Here is a 20,323-nt window from a genome sequence, read left to right on the forward strand (position 1 = left end):
AAATAAAACGTTAAAAAAATTAAAAACAAAAAACATTTAAATCTCTGTTGGTTATGAGTGTATAGTGAAATTAAAACAAATAGTAAAACTAATATTTAAAACACTAGAGACCCTGAGAATATTTTTTTTCTTTTTTTCTTTTTTGTAAAAAACATAGCAAGACGAGTTTACACAGGGCTCTCTTCTTGTCAGAGAGCTTACAATCCGGAGGGGGCATCTGGTCTATCCCCTGGCAAACGTTCATAATCTAAGTTGGGTCTGCTTCCAAAATTTCCTACGTTGTGCTCAACCTCATGAAGTCCTCCAGGAGCTCCTTTTTTTTTTTTTTTAAGTTTTTTATCTATTGATTTTGAGAGAGAGAGCCTGGGTGAGGGAGGGGCAGAGAAAGAGGAGACGGTGAGAATCCCATGGCACTGGCAGTGCAGAGCCCGATGTGGGACTTGAACTCACAAACTGTGGGATCATGATGTGAGCCAAGATCAAGAGTTGGCCGGTTAAACAACTGAGGTGCCCCTCCAGAAGCTCCTTTAACGTGAGGTTCTCTGCCAGCACCACGTCCTCTGGAATGTCGCCATCCTTTCTGTCACAACCACTTTCCTCACATTCATTCACGTCCTCTGGCTGCACATCTGGTCTCTAGAGCTGTGCAGTGCCATCGTGCCCACGGTTAGCTACTGCTATCCCTCTGCGTACCTTCTTGGCTGCACCCTCATTTTGTGGAGCGATCGGTTAGCCATTACTGCAGAAAGCGCACAGGTCGCCACAGAAGGGGGGACAGATCGCACGCTGTGCTGCGGTGAGATAAATCCCTGATCGTGAGGCACGTCTGCTGTTTAAGCAGTGATGTGTGCAATGAAGGGCGAGTAGCAAAGTTTGTAGTTCATGCAATTACTGAGTTAATGTCCAGTGTAGCTGGCATTTGAACCATGTTGCCGGGTGGCTGATGTTACGTAATGAGCCACGGTAACTGACATTCGTGCCCACTGCCTATGTGTAAAATACATTAAGTGACTTTTATGCTTATTAAACGGATTAGGCCCCTACTTTTGTGGGGGTGAGGATTCCTGCTTTGTGGGGAGGAGCCCACCAGGTTTTGAGTCCAGACAGAATTCTTAAATGGCCAGATATGAGTAAGGGGCTGGGAGGATAAGAACAGCATGGGCCTTCCCAGCTCACACTCTGCCAGACCACAGCAAATCTCTGAAATTCTGGAGTTCTCCATGTTACACGGTGGTAATATGAAGCTAGCAAACAATTCTAACACAAGTTTCTTGACAACTGAAACAGCTTACGGAGAGTTCTTCAACTTAAAAACATGCATTTTAAATACCACCTCCTTAAAATAGTCCCATTTGATTCCACGAGCCGCATCGCCTATGTGCCAGACCCGCTCTAGAAGCGGACGGTGCGGCGGGAAGCGGAACAGCTATGGAGCCTGTGCTCAGAGGCTCGGCTGCTGGGGAAAGGGGTGCAGGTAGGGCCCCAGCGCTACAAGGGAGGTACGGGGTATTAGGACAAAACAGACAGCAGTGCAGACTGCGTGTTCCGGGACGACGGGAAGTAACATTTCTGCTGGGGCAACTGAGTGAAGTGAGTGAAGAGGAGGGAAGGGGACAGAGCTGAGGGAGGAGACAGCCCTGAGAAGTTGGGTGAGGTGCGGCACAGCTGGCGCACTGGAAACCCAGAAAGCCAGCACGGGGAGTGTGTTGTGAATAAGCAGAGGAGGGGACCAGAAAGAAGTCGGAGGCCGCGGTCAGAGGAGGCCAGGTCTTGGAGGAGAGGGCGGAGAAGGAGGCTCCAGAGAGCTGGGCGCAGAGTGATACGATCAGATTCGCATCCATTTAAGAAGATCACTTGCTCAATGGAGAGCGGCTTGGAGGGGAGCAAGAGTGAAAGAAGGGAGGCCGGTTTCACGGAAGAGGGTGAAGTATTCACTTTAATAAACCAAATGCTTTCAATTTGAGGTGGTTACAATAAAACACATCCAGTTTACGTGTACAAAGAGTGCGATTTAAACAGTGAGCAACCACCTGCAAACGGAGCTAGATTAGCCACATCCCTCAAACCCCTCATGTTACCTTGCAGTCAACCTCCACCCCCAATCCGATTTTCCACCCCTGTAACTACAGCTTAGGTTTTCTTTTTTGAAAACTTCATGTAAATGGAAGCGTAAGAATACGAACTCTTCCGTGCCTAGTTTCTGCTCTGCACTCCGAGAGTCTACATGTTCCGCAGGTGGTGGTTGTCTGTGGCTCTTACTGATGAACGGCATCCCTCTAGAAGGATACACCGTAGTGAGCTCACCCATTCACTGGTGCGTGGGCTTCTGGACTGTATCCCGCTTTCGTTACGAACACTGTATAGTGTTTGTAAGGATAGGTTTGAGTTCTCTTGGGTAAGCACCTAGGACGGATAAGTGAACGTTCAAATTCATACTAAGCGGACTCTCTACCAAAGTGCTACCGCTTTTACACCCCCACCAGCACCAAGCGGGGGCTGCACAAGCCCCACATCTTCGCCAACACCGGGTGTGCCAGTGACCGTAACCATCCCGCTGGGTGTGCGGTGCTGTGTTGTCACGGTTGCAGTCTGATGGCTGATGACACCGAGCATCCTTCCCCGGGCTTCCTGGTCATCCACAGAGAGACGTGCTTTTGTAAAGCGTCCTCCCAATGTGGGGTTGGGCTGTCTTCTGATTACGGTACAAGCACATTTTACGTGACCTGGATGCAAGTCTATTGTCAAATGTGTGTTACATAAATTGTTTTCCTCGCAGTTTGTGGCCTGTCTTTTCAAATGTCTTTTAAATACAGAGGTTTTAAATTTTAATATTGCCAATTTGTTAGTTTTTTTCTTTTATGGTTTGTGCCTGTTGAGTCCTGATTTAAAAAAATCTTTTCCTTATGATAAAGTAACAAAGATTTTCTCATAAGTTCTCTCCTAGAAATTGTATATAAATGGTTTCAACATTTATGTCTATGATCCACTTAGAATTAGTATTTTACATGATATAAGGCAAAGCTAGAGTATCCAGCACCTTACCTTGAAAATATACTCGTTTTCCCCAGGGAAACACTTTTGCTCTTTTGTTAAAAGTCAACGGATTAGGGGTGCCTGGGTGGCTCAGTCAGTTAAGCATGCAACTTTGGCTCAGGTCATGATCTCGTGGTTCCTGAGTTCAAGACCCACGTCAGGCTCTGTGCTGACAGCTCGGGGCCTGGAGCCTGCTTCCGATTCTGTGTCTCCCTCTCTCTCTGCCCTCCCCCCTCATGCTCTCTCTCTTGCTCTCAAAAATAAATAAACATTAAAAAAAAAAAGTTAACGGACTATACATATTTGTACCTATTTCTGGATTCTCAATGTGGTCCCAATATAAATATTTTAAGTTCAAAACCACATACAGTCTCTATTCCACATCCTTCTTAAAAGAGTCCTTTAAAAGTATGAAAATTATTCTCGGCTCACTGACTGCAAAGAAACAGGTTACAGGCTTAGGCAGCTTGCTGCCCTATGTTTACTCCTATGCCAGCACCCACTGTCTTGATGCCTACAGCTTTGGACTGAATCTTGAAATCAGACAGGGTAACTCTTCCAACTCTGTTCCCCACCCCCACCTCCAAACTGTCAGGATACTCTAGGTTCTTTGCACTTCCATGTAAATTGAATCAGCCTGTCAATTTCTACACACACACATACACAAGCAAAACTCAATAGCATTTTGAGTGAGGAGGATGCATTCAATCTACAAATCGATTCTGGGAGAATTCACCTCTTAACAATGTCGTCTTTTCTGACCCAAAAACACGATACAGTGCTCCGCTTATTTAGGTGTTCTTTGACTTTTCACAACAAAATTTTTTTGTCGTAAGTATATATATACGTCTTGCACATATTTCGTTAAATTTATCCCCAAGTTTTTCATGATATCTCATGCTATTGTAAATGTTTTCTTAATCTCATTTTCCATTTTTTTTGTTGCTAGTAAACAAACAACGGACTTTTGTGTATTAATCCTGACTTCTTGCTAAGCTTGCTAATTTTAGTACCTTTTTAGTAGAATCCTTTAGATAGACAGTAGGCACATCAAAAGTGCTCACAACTGCTGCATTAGGAAAATCAATTAAACACAATGATAGCAATTCATATCCACTAGAATGACTATAATCAAAAAGATACTTACAAACACTGGCAAGGATATGGACAAACAGCAATGCTGATACATTGCTAGTGGGGATGTAAATGATTCAGCCACTTTGGAAAGTAGTATGGCAGTTTCTTATAAAGTTAAACATACATTTGCCATATGACCCGGCAGTTATAATCCTATATATCTACCCAAGAGAACTGAAAACATGTCCACACAAAGACTTGGATGGAAATGTGTACAGTGGCATTATTCATAAAACCCTAAAACTAGAAACAATGCAAATGTATATCAACTGGTAGATGAATAAGCAAAACGTGATCCATCTGTACCACTGAGTATTTAGTCAGCAATGAAAAGGAACACACTTCTGGTACATGCTCAATCATGGATAAACCTCAAAATGGTATGCTAAGTGAAAGAAGTCAGACACAAGGCACTACAAACCACATGTCTCTGTAAGTCTACAGAGACAGGAAGTAGACGAACGGCTGTCGGGGTTTGGAATGCAAAAGGTGCATGAGGGATCTTTTTTTTTTAAGTTTATTTATTTATTTTGAGATAGAGAGAGAGAGAGAGAGAGAGAGCGAGAGAGCGCACGAGCGAGCAAGAGTAGGGTAGGGGCAGAGAGAGGCAGGGAGAGAGAATTCCAAGCAGGCTCCACGCCGTCAGCACAGAGCCCAATGCAGGGCTCGAACCCAAGAACTGTGAGATTATGACTTGAGCCGAAATCAAGAGTCGGGTGGTTAACCAACTGAGCCACCCAGGCACCCGGCATAAGGGATCTTTTCGGAGCAATGAAATGTTTGGAAACTGGACTGTGCTGATGGCTGTACAACTCCATACATTTACTAATCATCGCTGACACTTAAAATGCATATTTCATAAGATGTAAATTATACCTCGATAAAGCTGTTAAAGAAAACCTAATGCTGAGTGAAGAGTGGGTTTCAGAATGTTATATTCAGTACGACAGAATTAATTTAAATGTGAAAATACACACATACATCTCTATGTGGAAGCATAATATAGAAGTACAATACGAACACACACACTAGACACACACCCAAATCAGATACACTGGTTGCATCTGGGGAGGGAGAGGGACTAGGTCTGAGGAGCAGGACACAGAGAATTTTAACTGTATTTGCAATGTTTCAAACAACAATAAACACATGACAAAATGTTAACAATTGTCCATTTTGTGTGGTAGGTGCATGAATTTTCCCTGTTACTTATTTGAGACTGAGACAGAGACAGAGACAGAGACAGAGACAGAGAGAGAGAGAGAGAGAGAGAGAGAGAGAGAGAGAGAGAAAGAGAACACGAACACACATGCACGAGCTGGGGGAAGGGGCCAAGAGAGAGAATCTTAGGCAGGCTCTATGCTCAGCGCGGAGCCCAACGCAGGGCTTGATCCCACGACCCTGGGATCGCGACCTGACCCAAAATCAAGAGTCGGACGGTCAACTGACTGGGGCCACCCAGGCACTCCTGAATTACTTTTTGTATTCCCACAGTTTTTTCAACCAAAAATCAAAACAAAACTAAATTAAACCCCAAAACCCGAAAGCAAACATAAATGATTACCTAGTTCCTTCATTAATTTTAATTCCTTTATGGCTTTAATTCGAATCTCATACACCACCTAAAATAGAGAAATGAACTAGTGACTCTGCGGGAGAACAACGGGAGGGGACAGCATGAGGTCATCAGTGCGCACGTCAACAGGTTAGCTGCCTTACCAGTTACTGGGCAGGGTTTCGGCCTACTTGAAAAAAGATTTTTTTTTTTTCCTATCCCTGAAATTCATTTTCTATCTTCTACCAAGTTAAAAATAAAAACTCAGATCTTAATAGTTAAGATTTTACCAAACTGATGTTAACTGGGGCAGAAAGAAGACACTTATGGAAAAACTTAAAGCAATTCTAGCTACAAGGGCAAAAAGCTGAAAACCCACTAACCTTTTTAATGACAGCAAACAAAAGAAAACAAAGTTAATGGTATTTGTTTATGTTAAGAATGACGAACTCAGGGCCAATGAGCATAGAAAATATAAAAATGTACAGTGCTAATCCAAGGGCACTATTTAAATCTGTTTAAATAATTTTATCTATATTGTTTTTTTTTTTTTTTCCTTTTTGGTTTAGGCTAATTGCCTCTAGGGCATAAAACTGGAAATTCAGCGGTAAAGTGATGTCAGCGATCACGGACAGGATCCTCCCAGCAGCGCCCCAGAAGGTGCCAAGAAGGGACAAGGACTGAATAACCAGGACTTCCCAAAGTCCTCACTTAGGGTCAGGATGGCAGGTCTCTCGAGCTTCAGGGCACCAGCCTTATCCTGTCCCCTCTACTGTACCAACAAATATTAATGCACCGTAAGAAATTAGAGTATTTAAAGAAAACATTCTAACAGGTTTCTTTTGATGTTATAGATAAAAAACCTCAATGAACTGAGAATATGTGAATATAAAAAAAGAGGTTTCCTGAAATGATGTTTAAGGAAATGAGGGTCACGGTCTTCAAGTGGAAAAGTGAAGAATTGCTTTGAAGAGCAGCTGGCTTTATACGGAGCACGGAGTATAATGCAGAGCAAATGAAGATCAACAACAACAACACAACACAAAAGTGAAACATACATGCCTGGTTTAAAAAAGAGAGAAAAGGTCATAGGAAAACAACATTTTATATTTATCGAAGCTGGCAGATTCCATGAACGAATTAAATAGGCAAATCCTATATTCTAACTCCAGCCTCTAGAGGGAAAAAACGGCCCATATTTTCTTGAAATAAATATGCCACTGACACAGGTAAACGAGCAGTAATCAAATGTTAGTAATAAAATGTTGACTTCCTCCCCCCTCCCTTTTTTTTATTAAAGTAGGCTCAACGCCCAACATGGGAGTTTGAACCCATGACCCTGAGATCGTGAGTCGCATGCTCTACTGACTGAGCCAACTGGGTGCCCCCAAAAGTTGATTTCTTTAGATCTACAAGCCCACTGAGACAACTGTCCTGAAGATTTCGGGTACTGCTTTCCATGTCAAATTCTGTCCAACTAGAAAACCGTCCTCCAAACTTGAAGTGTAACCTACTCACTGTGTTCACAGTGGCTGATATTTTAACTTGCTTCTCCTCAGACTCCACCTCGCATAAATTTTGAACTTGGAGCCAGCTGGTCTCACTCGCACCAGTGAACCATTTCCCTTGTCTGAGCAGCAAACTGTAGGGAAAAAGACATTAAAAAAAAATGGGTTTTTACACAGCACTTCTACAGATCAGAAAGGATCGGAAAATTAACACTTTCCCTTATGCACTATTTCCAAAATTCCGCAGGCATCTCTGACGTGACTGACTGCAGGTAACCAGGGCGTACGGAGGTGGCTTTAAGAAAGCAGACTATGCTTCTAGGACAGCGTTAGGCAGTAGGTCTACAGGGTCTGTATTCAGGACTCCAACTATTCTTTGGCTCATACAAATAACCTGGTGCCACGTTTTTCGTCTTGTGTGTTGCCACCGTTTTCAAAGAGAAGTGTCAGAGCGCTTAGACCTGCACCTGGAACCACCAGGGAAGCCGGCCCAGGGCACGGAGGCTCGGTCTTCGCTTCTCCGTTCCCCAAGTCCTAACACACATATGTTATTTTTCATAAAGGAACGTATAATAAACTTTTAAGTTAAATCAACAAAGTGTAGAAATAAATGCCTGGAAAACACTCGTCCCAAAGAGTGGTAGTGATAGATGTAATACAAAATAAAAGCAGTTCCGAGCGGCCTGTGTCACGGCCACCATTACTGATAATACGGAGCCTGTAATGTAAGCATATTCGCGGCACTGGTCAAGGAGCGAACTCGTTTGTTGCTGGCAACCTCAAGTCCTCAGTAGACGGAAAGCTGGTGGGTGACGGTGCAGGACGCACTGACCACAGAAAAGCACCACAACCGACGTGGGTGACAAACGGAGAGACGCGGCACTTTGGAGCATCCGTGTGACTCATGGGGACCGAAGTTATAATTCCCCACATTAAGTGCCATATCTGGGCAGATGGGAGGGTCTCAGGAGTCAGAAAAAGGATTATGATGAAAACTGGAGTTGCCTTCTGGGAAACTTGTGACAAAATGGACAAATTTAGCTGTATCTTAATATCCTCCTCATGAAAAAATTCAGGAACTTTGTGAGAATGTGCCTTCGGTTTTGTAGTGAGTGCTAATCAGAACTGATTTGCGAAGATTCTGCTTTATAAAAAACTAGACTATATCTCATCTACACCTATATTATCGACCATACTTACTGGAAAAATTTAAAAAGAAAAAACCCATTTCAGTATCATCTTTCCTCCAAGCTGCCTAACCCAGAACACTCCTGTATACGGTGCACAGAACACGATGTTTAGAAACAAAAGGAAAATACTGAACTCTTACCATTATTAAAATAAAGCTTTAGAGTTCTAAGAGATAGAAAAACTATAATTAAAATTTCTTAAAAAGGAATTCTCTTATGTTTCAGCAAGCTACCTCTTATCATCTTTAGACTCCTGAACGAGAACCGAGCTCCCGTTCCCGAGGCCCTGTTCTCTGAACGTCTTCTTCAGATCTTCCTCAGGAATGGCGACCCAGTTCTCTTCCCCGACAGAGTCGGTGGTGCCGACGAAGAGGACGGCTACGGGCATTGCCAAGGCTGTGAGCACAGCCCGCACTTCTGCATTGGATGGGAACACATGTGGGGCTTCTACCAACTGCTGACACTTTTCCCCCTGGCTGCTTGCTGCGAGATGAAGAACATTTATGAGCACAGGCTCACAGTCGCTACCGGTTGGAATGTGGATGCCACCAACCTACGATGATACCAAGACAAGTGTTAGTATAGTTTCTATCTGCCACGATCAAGTCAACAGAACAACACAGTAAAAGACTACTCTTGAAGAATTCTCATTCTTTTTCTTTTCAAGTGAAATACAGTTTTCATAAATGTCTTGTATATATCAGAAGAACAACTCTAGATTTTTCCACTGAAACTTTCTCTTAGCCATTTTTTACTTTCTAGGAGAGAAATCTGGAGTGGAGACAGAGACGGACGAGTCCCCAGTAGTGGTAATAAAGCCTTGGGGGAAAAACAACAACAGAAAAAGAGCCTTGGAAATACAGGAGATGAACCAAGGGCAGTCCACTGAGTGGGTGAGACGTTCCTTGCCCCTTTCCTGACTTAGAAAACTCACTCTGCTCTCGTAGGTAACTCCTAGAACTCAGTGTAAGTATTTGCCCCCGTCTGAACTCCCTCAGGGAATATGCACAGATCCCTACTTCAGCACCCGGATCAATACAATTATTTACACGGAACAGAACGCATGAAGGACTATTTACTTTTGAATGGAACATCTGGCTCGATGGAGGCACTCAATAAACGTCTCTTTAGCATATAACTAACACTGATTATACCTACAATTTATCAGACATTTCAGACTTTTTCTAAAATCTAGCTGCCTTCACATATGCTGAATAAAGTTTTATTCAACAACTGAAAAAAACAGAACCATCACAAATATTTCTTCAATGTGTTTTTACCTCTACCCCATTCCATACAAAGATGTCTTCCCCATCCTCAATTTCCATTTCACACAGTGCCAGGTTATCTCCTAGGAAGAAGAGGCCATCAGTGAGACCATCTGTCATGATCACCAAAGACAACCTAACAAAAACAAAAACCTGAGACACTTAAATATTTGTTTGAAAAAGCATTCTCATAAAGGAAAATTAAGGAAAAGGCAGTCATAATATTATACTGGTATTATTTACTATTACTTTTATCTTAAATTTTTTTAAACATTTATTCATTTTTGAGACATAGACACATAGCACGAGCAGGGGAGGGGCAGAGAGAGGGAGACACAGAATCCAAAGCAGGCTCCAGGCTCTGAGCTGTCGGCACAGAGCCCGACGTGGGGCTTGAACTCACAGACAGTGAGATCATGACCCAAGCTGAAGTCAGACACTTAACTGACTGAGCCACCCAGGTGTCCCGATATTACGTTTATCTGTATTCTTCTCATCATACTCTTACGGTTGTTTTTTTTTATTTTCCATTTTATGTAAGCATTTCTGCACTGTTGTTATGTAAGCCTCCCGAGCACGAGAGCAGGGGAAGTACTGACCGTAATGAACACCGTACAGGAGTGAGCTTAGGCATCACATGGCCCGGGACCCAGCACTAATTAGCTATCTGTCCTGTGTGCCTCGTCCCCAAGCGTCAGTTTTCTTGTTTAGGAAATGGAGATAAAAGAATTTTGTGAAAATCAAAGGATACAATTTACAGAAAACTTATCTCAGTGTTTAGCACAGTGAAGTCCAAAATAAATGTCACTGCAGCTACTGCTATTACTATTGTTTTGTTGTTATTCACAGGTAGCAAATACTTTTAAGTTCTCAAAGTATTTTTGTCTGCTTTGCTACAAAATCTGTGGTAATACAAAAAAAAAAAAAAAAATCCAAAGCCTCTCAAAAACTTGTTTTGGTGGAGAGGTGCCCTTAATTTGAAAAAAAAATATAAACCACGTCTGTGCTAGCAGAATTCACACAGAACATAAATCAGATAAATTAGTTCTTTGAAAACCGACAATGTGATGATAGCCTAGTTAAGGAAGTAGCAAGTAGGGGGAGAGACCGGCTAAGAGAAGACAATCACAGAGGAGATGATCAAAATATAAATATATGAGATGAGTTGTCGTATTTCAGTTGTTTATCTTACCATCCAGCATCTGATAAACGTGAAGTCCTGCAGGAACAAGCTTTGCCACACTAAGCACCAGATCTCCTTCCCAAAATTCTAACAGCTACAGAATATTAGTGGAAGAAAACAGAACGATGGGAAGTAACATTAATTTCACATTTCCAGGTGAAAGAATCACACTGTGCAATTTTACATGTGTTTAGATGAAACGGGGAGCTAGCGAATGAATACACCCATCCCACCCAGCACCAAAGATGTGGCAAGAAGGCATCACTCGTTGCTAAATAAGCCAAATCCAAAGATGGCTAATCTCAGCCATTAGCGACCGGAGAATGCTGCATACGCAGTGAATGTGATGACCACCCCAACGACTGTACTTAATTCACGGGGAAGGCCACTTCCTCGGGAAGGCACACTGATAGCATGCCAGCCCAAAAATCTTTGTCCAAAGAGCAAGAATCATTCGTTTCACTAGCACTGTGCAGGGAAAAGCACACACCAACATTTTTGTTAACTTGAAAGGAATGTTTCCCACTATAAGTTCAAAAAGCAGCATTGCCAGTTTACAGAATAGTATCACCATGGATTTTTTTTTTTTTTAAGTTTCTAGACCTAAGACTCTGGGGACTGGTCATCTCACCAGGATAACATCGCCTGTAAGGGTCAGTCCTACTTCATTCCTCTCCACAATACCACAAGGTAGCTCCCTTAAAAAGAAATCTCCTCTTTACAGGTGATTAGTTAACTGAGTCAACCCTGCAGCCTCTTGCCAATGTCTTACCTCCAGAATAACAGAGATGTGCACTTAAAACACCAGAAAGCAGACTGCAGCAAATTTGAAACTTACGAAGGTGAAGAGGTCTTTTCCATCTGAAAGGTCCCCCTAGACGGGGTCCCCTTCCCAAACCTACCTATAACAACACTGCCTGGACTGGCTCAGGAGTGAACTTTTAATGCAAAAATTCAGAAACACTAGGAAATTTCAGAAATCCTGATACGAATCCAACATTTAAATATCATTCAAATCCACTAAAGTTAAAAAAGACATTGGCCTGCTTTTCTTTGTACAAGAGGAAAATCAAGAGAAAGTGAATAATTTTGGGAACTGATAAGTGTTTTTTTTATTTTACTTATTTTGAGAGAGAGTGAGAGTGGGAGCATGAGTGGGGGAGGGGCAGAGAGCGAGGGAGAGAGATCCCAAGCAGGCTCCACGCTGCCACAGAGCCCCATGAATCATGATCTGAGCTGAAGAGTCAGATGCTTATAGACTGAGCCACCAAGGTGCCCTGGGAATTGATACATTTTTTCAGAAAATTCATTTATTCCTGCAAGAAATTAATGCCTACATTTTCTATTTCCCTTTTCCTTGAGTATGAGTAGGAAGTAGCACAAGGTGAAAAGGTGTGATTAAAAGGAAGGAAAGAGTAAGGAGACCAGGGCCTAGTTCTACCACAACCAGAAGCCCGACCGTACACAAGCCATTAGATGTTCCCAAACCACAATTTTTGCACCTGTAATATGGAGTTAGCTTACCCTGGGTTGCCGTGAGATTAAGAACCAGAGGACATGATCTACATGAAGGCACTGGAAGTAAAGTAAGCAGCACTGTTCTCAGTAAAGCACACCTGGACCGGTTACTCAGAGGAAATGACCGACAAGGCTCGTTTGTACTGCACACCAGGAGCGATTTTCCTTCACTGAAAAGCTTTAGTAATAATGCTATTCTCAGGGCGCCTGGGTGGCTCGGTTTGTCAAGCATCCGACTCTTGATTTCGGCTCAGTTCGTGATCTCACGGTTTATGGGTTTGAGCCCATCGGGCTCTGTGCTGACAAGTGTGGAGCCTGCTTGGGATTCTCTCTCCCCACTTCTCTCTGCCCCTCCCCTGCTTGCGCACTGTCTGGCTTTCTCTTTTTCCTTAAATTTTTTTTCTCTTAAAAAAAATTTAAAACAACAAAACGCTCCGCTCTACTTAGGAAAGGGAGAAGTGTTAGATGCTTTTGTTTGCTTAGCTCTTGGTTTTGGGCAACATGCTCATCTTTATTTTTTTCTCCTCTTTTAACAAATAATTTTCCAAAAAAGGGATAGTCTTATACTCTTTCTCCCCAGATAAAATATACCAGGCTTGATTCTCCCCCTGAAAACCTGCTGGCAGGACAGTGTGGGTCTCGGCATGCAGAAAAGCCTCTCTGAAAAATGTACACAGAGAGAACATCTGGGGCAACCCTCATGAAGTGGCAGCTGTAGGATTTTAAGTGGCTTTGCAAAAGAAATAGTTGTCTCCCAAACAGGGTTTTTGAAAAGGAGAGTCCAGCTTGAGACGGACCTTAATGTCTAAATTAGTAAGAGGAAGCAGGGCTAAATTACCTGCAGTATTGACTGTCGAAGATCTCCTAAAGTTTTTCTTTTATCAAAGGTGAAATCCCACGTGCTTTCTGCTTGAGAGACTGTCGGGTGCAGAGCCCCATTGAAGAAATGATAATGAGGGCCCAGGTGCAGATGCAATTCAAAACTATTGTTTGCAGAATCACATTCTGCCCTTTAAAGAGGCATAAAAAATACACAAATGCTAAGTTTTTATAACACTGTTTCATCCCCAAACAAAAATACTTGATTTACAATATAAATAAGTTCTCTATTCTACCTAATTATCACTAATGTCCTTTTCCTCCATGCTCCAAAAGTAACTCATTTTAGTCTCTCAATGAATAGCAAGTTTTCAGCTCTGCCACCGTGAATTCCAAGGAAAACGAATTTTAAGACACACTGTGCAATATTATTCTGAAAAAGTATCCACGCTCAGAATCTTCCAACCCTGAGACTACAGTTACAAATATGCTAGAAACCTCTTCCTGAGTGCGTTAAGTGCCAGATTTTTAAACTTCTGTCTCACCCTTACTTTCACTAGACCCCGTAGACTCTTCCGTAAAATATTCAGAGTGGATCTCAAGATCCTCCAGAGTCTACTCTCCCCAGGTCGAAGGTCCTCAGCTGCAGCCTGGTGCTGGCTGCTTTTCTCTGAATCCGCTCGGCTCCCCTAAGGCCAGTGCTGGCTACTCCACTCCTGGCAATCTGGCCAAGGGAGAGCTGGGTGAGGCCACTGCTCAGGTTCTCCAGACACAATTCTACTAATGTGGTCAAAGACAGCACTAACTTTTCTGATGGTCACATAAAAAAGCTTAGTGCTGGCTGGCTAAACCCGTTACGTTGTTGCTGCTGTTGCTCTGAACACCCACTGCTAATGTGCACCCATTCATGCAGGTTATCTTTCCCGTTTAAGATGTTTTACTCTAGGTTGTATATTTTTAGTGTCTTGATTTCCTTTGACAGCGGTTTGCCATTCAATCCATTTGCCACTTTTTTCCCCCCAGCTTCAAGTCAATGATAAAAATGCTGAACACATCCCTGCTACATAATGAGCCAGCCACGTGGAGGCCACGAGAACATCCACTTCCCTAACCCAATACCCCACTGACCCTGTCAGAGAGCAACTAAAGATCCAGTTTTTCAGGGTCCAAGCTGACACCTCAAAAGAGAACAGGAAATCATCAAGTTCTCACAAACCGCGCTTGGGATAACCCGTTACGGGTTTTTGCCAGAGAGTTTGAAGAATCCACATTCCTTCCTTTTACCCACCTTCGGTCTTCTGTCACTACGTGTCACTTCTCCACAACTAAAATAAGGAGGGGTGATTTTCACAGCGGGCTCTTTGTACCTAGAGCACCACCTGACAGGCCAGGATACAATTCATTTAGCGTCCTGTGTGTTTACCAAGTTCTCCAGTGTTCCCAGGCTTCATCCCTACTCAGCAACGGCCATTCGTGTGACATGATTGCATTCGCTGTCACAGAGAAGGATCATTTCAAAGTAGAAGATACTCTCACTATAAAAATTCAGCAGCTACACAGACACTGGCATTAATTGACTTTTTTTTTCTTTTTAATTTTTCTGATTGAATACTTAAGACCTAAATTAGATCCTCATTGTCCAGAAAAACCACTTGAACTCTAAAAGTAGGTCAAACTCACCTTTTTCTTTGCAGTTCAATGTTGGCCGCGTCCATTTCATTCAGCAAATGACCTGGAACCCCGTACCTTGGATTGGCTCGAGCTGTGGAAAAAACGTCATTAACTTGGGCTGACTACACGAACTCTGGTTGCTGGACACTTGGTAGCAGAGAAAAGGAGAAAGTGCTGGAAGCTAGGAAAGCTTGCACTAACTATCTCTGTGAACACGAACTTCTCATGGATCTAAGCTCTCCCATCTGAAAACCGAAAACATTACGACCAATGAAAGATACATGGCTCTTTAAGCCAAGCTAGTAGAAGGAGTCCATTGCTTTGATTCTCTTTAAACACACTTTTAAAAAAGAACACCCACTATCTTCTCCCTGATAACAAATGTAGTAACTGGTCACTGCAAAAATTCTGGAAAGTATTTTTCCAATATAAAAGAAATAGATATCACCTGTAATCCCATTCCCAAGAGATACTCCTAAAATTTATTATGTATACTTCTGGTCTCTCTTCTATGTACCTGCGCAACGTGTCTGTACGTGCACACACGCATGTGCGCACATACACACGCTTATTTAAAGTGACTGGCACTGTATTTAACAAATCTGTTACATGCTTTTTCATTTCACATTTGTGTTTCTCCAAAGTTTTAAATGATTGCACAGTAGTCCATTCTATAAATAGCAGAATTAATCTTACCAATCTTTTCTGTTAGACATTGGGGTGATTTCTAGTCATTATTATAAGATAATGGGAGTAACGAACATCTCTGACATCTTTGAACATCAATATTTATACACAACTCTGATTATTTCAAGACCAATTTGTAGAATTACTGGTTTAAGGTTTTTAAATACACATAACCTAATCGGTTATACTACTTTATATACCTAACCAGACCAAGTGCCAACTATTGAGAACAAGATTAGCAGAAACATTTTACTTGGCAGGAAAAAAGTGGAGTCTCACTGCCATTTCAATGCCTGGTTTTTGATTATGAGTTAGGCTGAATTTGTTTTTCCTTCACTTTATTGGTTGCTCTTCTTCTTTTGTACATTTGCTTATTTATAGCCTTTTCCCAATTTTCTATTAAGCACAATGGAATATACATGAGAGCACTCTGCAGACTGGAAATAAATGTCATATATTTTCCTGTTTCCCACAGGGCTTGTCATTTGCCTTTTAGATTATTAAATGTTTGTAACATTTTTCCTTAAATTTTCTTTTTTTCCTTTTAAGCTTAGAAAGGTCTTCTCTACCTTAAGATCAGAAAATATATGAGGCGCCTGGGTGGCTCAGTCAGTTAAGCGAACGACTTCAGCTCAGGTCAGGATCTCACGTTTCACGAGTTCAAGCCCCACATCAGGCTCGGTGTGGACAGCCCAGAGTGTGGAGCCTGCTTTGGGTTCTGTCTGTCTGTCTGTCTGTCTCTCTCTCTCTCTCTGCCCCTCCCCCACTTGCACTCTATTGCTTTCTCAAAAATAAATGAGCATTGAAAAAATTAAAGAAAGAAAAAGAAAATATGCTTATACATTTTAAGGTTCCCTTTTAACAAAAACATTAAAGGAACTCGAATTTCATTCAAGAGACGAATACAGTCACTTGATTACACTGACTGCTAATTCAAGTGATTAGTAGTTTACTTCCAAGCTCTATTTCTTGAGTGATTTCCCTTTCCTCCCCTTTAGCTGAAAAGTTACCTTACCACGGGTTAAAACCTTAAAAACCCTGGACGGGTATCTGGGCTAGCTCTACTCCAGTGATCTGCCCACCTCTCCACATTAAGCACTGTGCTGTCTAACTGCTGGAGCTTTTACAAACAGGTTTTTACTGATGGAGTAAATTCCCTTCAGTAGGTCCTGCGTCAGTTTCCGTTAACTCACCTCTCTAGGTGAATTTAGAATCATTTTGCCACGTTCCATCCCTTTACTCCCCCCAGAAGTCCATTAAGATTTCAGCCAGATCTTTATTCAATTCATAAGCTAACTAGAAAACTATCATTTAGTACCTAGTCAAATCATACACATACTAAAATTCAATTTGGGGAAAAAGAAATACTCCATCTGAACACGTTCTTTTTTGTTGTTAATATATATTTCTAGAACTGTGAATTTTGCCTTCACAGTATTTTTATCAGAACCATTACCGTATTTTTTCCCCCTTCAAAAAAATAAAGCCTAGAATTTCTGGTTAAACAGAATAACTGTGTAACAGTTTTAGATCCAGAAATTTTATTTCCTTTGACTCATGTGCAAATCAGTAACTGCTCTCTTCTTGTTCTTTATAAAAACAATTACTATTTTCATTCTCTAAGAACAGTGTCCTCATTTGCAACCACAGATTTGCCTCAATCCAAGGAACTTCCCTGGTTAGGATTTTTACTTTTGAGTGGACTTTGGGAAGTGACCAAAGTCTGCACACTTTGATTCATGTTAGTGCTTTCAATTAAAAATGTATCACTGTGGGGGTGCCTGGGTGGCTCAGTCGGTTAAGTGTCCAGCTCTTGATTTTGGCTCAGGTCACGATCTGCCGGTTTGTGGGACTGAGCCCCACGTCAGGCCCTATGTTGACAGAGCACTAGATTCTCTCTCTCTCTGCCCACCCCCCCAAATAAACACTTTAAAATAATGTATCACTGTGGGTCTCAGTGTTTAACCTCCCTGTCTTATGAGCTGTCTTAGAAGGTTTAACAAAGAATGTTTTGAAGATACTTCAATTGCTCAGAGACTACATTAATTATCTTGAGGGAAAGGAAAAAAGAAGTAAAAAGGGGACATATGAAAACAAGACTAGGGCCCCTTACAACTCAAAGGCAACAAACACATGGCCAAACGACACAGCCAAGCCTAAGCATAGGGCAATCACAAGCAAGTCAGTCCACACAACAAGAACCCATTATGTGATCCAAGCACCCGATTTTGAAACACTAACTATGGCCTCATATTATTAAAGGAGAAAAAATAAATACAAATATATAATTATAAAATGACTGTTAGATATCTTTTGCATAATGTGTTTCCTCCTGTTAATCTTGAAAATATTTAAAAATGTTCCAAGAGTAAACTTTTTAAGTTTATTGATTTATTTTGAGAGAGACAGCATGAGTGGGGGAGGGGCAGAGAGAGAGGGAGAGGGAGACTCCCTCCTCGCTGTCACCGCAGAGCCCATGTGGGACTCGTACTCACGAAACCGTGAGATTATGACCTGAGCTGAAACCAAGAGTCGGATGCTTAACCGATGAGCCACCCAGGTGCCCAAGAGTAAACTTTCTTTTAAAAGGGTAAAAATTCAAACAGCATTACATATTTATCACCTAACGTCATCAACTTAAACAAATAGAACATTTTTCTTTCCATACCTTCGGGGGGTCTCTGCAACTGGGATTTCCGATAAAACAACATGTAGGCACTTTCTTTACCCTGAAACTGCTGTTCAATATCTTTTTCCTTGATTGGTTGGACTTTGGAATCATTTATATCAAACCAGTGGGGACAGGAGTTTCTGTCATTTAATCCTGGGGATTCTGAAGTATGCATCTGGAAAAGGTGTTGATCCTTCTTTTGGAAATCGGACTCAGCCTGGAGAGAACCATTCTTCAAGAGACTAACTGTACTTTCATCTGCACTGAGCAGAAATATCTGAGAATGAAGCTGTAAGAACTACAGAGAGACAAAAAAACAAATAGTAAGGTTAATAAAAAAATTTTTTTTTAAATAAAAAACTACACCTTCCTTTCTGTGACTAAATATTTGAACTTCACCTTTATTTTTGGCCTACCCAGCTAAGAAGGGAAAAAAAAAAATCCGTTTGAGTCCTGATGAGACATTTAATAACAATCAGAGTGCTCTCCTTTAAACAGTCTAATAGTCACATCAAGGGAGAAAGCTGCCGTGCCACAAGCCAAAAAATACTTTAATTATACCTCAATAACACTAGTTTTGAAAAGTACTTTACTAAAATAGATTAGGCAGAACAAACACTTTTGAGATGTTTCAAACAGAATATAAACAGAGCATAAAACAAAGGCAATCACAACAGTGAAACGTTACGGAAGAGAATTTCAAAACTAGTGACTCAGACAAACTCTGTCTGAGTAATAAAGGAATAAAGTAATAAAGGAATAAAGTAATAATCATAAGCTGAAGTTGTCATTTAACATGGACTAAATTGAATGTTGCCTGTCCAGGAAGCTGACAGGTTAGCTCAGGCAATCAAAGCACAGAAGGCTTAAGTCTTAATCCTAAAAACTATTAATCAAGTTCTCGCTAAAGGGTTAGAAAGAAGAAACCACTCTTTCCTCGTTGCCTATCCCCTCTTTCAGCCCTACTCTTGTCCCTTCTCACTGCCTGATTGCTGTGTGGCCTTGCGTCTTCTTGCCTCACAGCACGAAGTTACTTTATGCAGGAAACCACCTGGGAGGTATGCACAACATCTGCTTAGTCCATCAGTCAATGTGGAAAGGTGACTCTCTCATTTTCCACTTGGAAGAATGAATGTGCAGCAATGCCAACTCTCTCATCAAAGTAGGATGGTATCACCAACAGAAGGGAATGAGTATATGACCCAGACAGTATTGTTAACACTGTGTATAAAAGACAGTAAAAGAGTTTTGTAGCTGATTTGTTTAGGTACAATCAAATAACAGTTGGAAAACTTGGAGTAATGAACTTTCTGGTTAGCCATTTTTTTCTTTGTTTAATAATTGAGGATTAATTCTTTTAAGCCTCAAACTTGGCACAATCTGGTCCCAGTAACAGCAGAGAACTTTTATTGGACTAACTTTCCTGATAAGAAATGATAAACTCTAGACAAAATAATGAAAACAAATGTTCGGAGAGTAACCAAAAACAGGCATAAAACGGGACATAATCCTTCAAAGGGAAGCAAACTCGATGAGTTTTACATTAACCCACTGCTTCCCAGTTTGTAGCGGTAGAGGGGTTCAAGCAAAGGGCAGGAGTCTTACTGAGCCAAGGAAACAGAATTTGAACATGCCAGAGAGGCTAGAAAGTGAAAGAGCCGTATAAAGGAGCCTCAAATCTACTCCAAATCCCCCTAGAATCCTTGGCTGACTTCTGAACAGTATATGCACAATCCAAGATGCACAAAACCCCACAGGAAGCAACAGCTGGTAGATTCTATCTGAGCACAGACTTTAGCATCCTGCTGCTGGATAGAAGAAAGTGGAACTAAAGTCCTGGCAAGTTAGAGGAGTATGACAAACATCTCAGGCTTTCCACTGAAATCCCAGAAGGGCCATACCTTAGGCTGGGGGCTGGCAAACTTGTAAAAGGTTGGACAGTAAACACCTTAGGCTTTGTGAACTTAAGAGGCAAACTTGAGGACATTATGTGGGCACCTATATAGCTTTTTAAAATAAATAACCATTTAAAAATGCAAAGAGAGTTCTTAGCTCAGGGCTGTACAAAAACAGGCAGTGGCCA

General features: G+C 41.7%; 1 protein-coding gene across 16 annotated transcripts in view; it reads right to left on the minus strand.

Moving 5' to 3' along the window:
• USP40 (ubiquitin specific peptidase 40) overlaps nt 1-20,323 on the minus strand; it is an 88,171-nt gene that overhangs the window by 31,138 nt on the left and 36,710 nt on the right. For all 16 annotated transcript variants that reach the window (XM_042995689.1, XM_042995688.1, XM_042995681.1 and 13 more), the window contains 8 exons: nt 18,238-18,538; nt 14,892-14,973; nt 13,231-13,402; nt 10,884-10,968; nt 9,704-9,774; nt 8,657-8,976; nt 7,244-7,367; nt 5,735-5,792 (listed from right to left, as the gene is read on the minus strand). In XM_042995689.1, the coding sequence (XP_042851623.1) occupies nt 5,735-5,792; nt 7,244-7,367; nt 8,657-8,976; nt 9,704-9,774; nt 10,884-10,968; nt 13,231-13,402; nt 14,892-14,973; nt 18,238-18,538 (1,213 nt within the window). The remainder of the gene's footprint in view (nt 1-5,734; nt 5,793-7,243; nt 7,368-8,656; nt 8,977-9,703; nt 9,775-10,883; nt 10,969-13,230; nt 13,403-14,891; nt 14,974-18,237; nt 18,539-20,323) is intronic.

The sequence above is a fragment of the Panthera tigris genome, chromosome C1 (assembly GCF_018350195.1).
Source record: "Panthera tigris isolate Pti1 chromosome C1, P.tigris_Pti1_mat1.1, whole genome shotgun sequence".
Taxonomy (NCBI): Eukaryota; Metazoa; Chordata; class Mammalia; order Carnivora; family Felidae; genus Panthera; species Panthera tigris.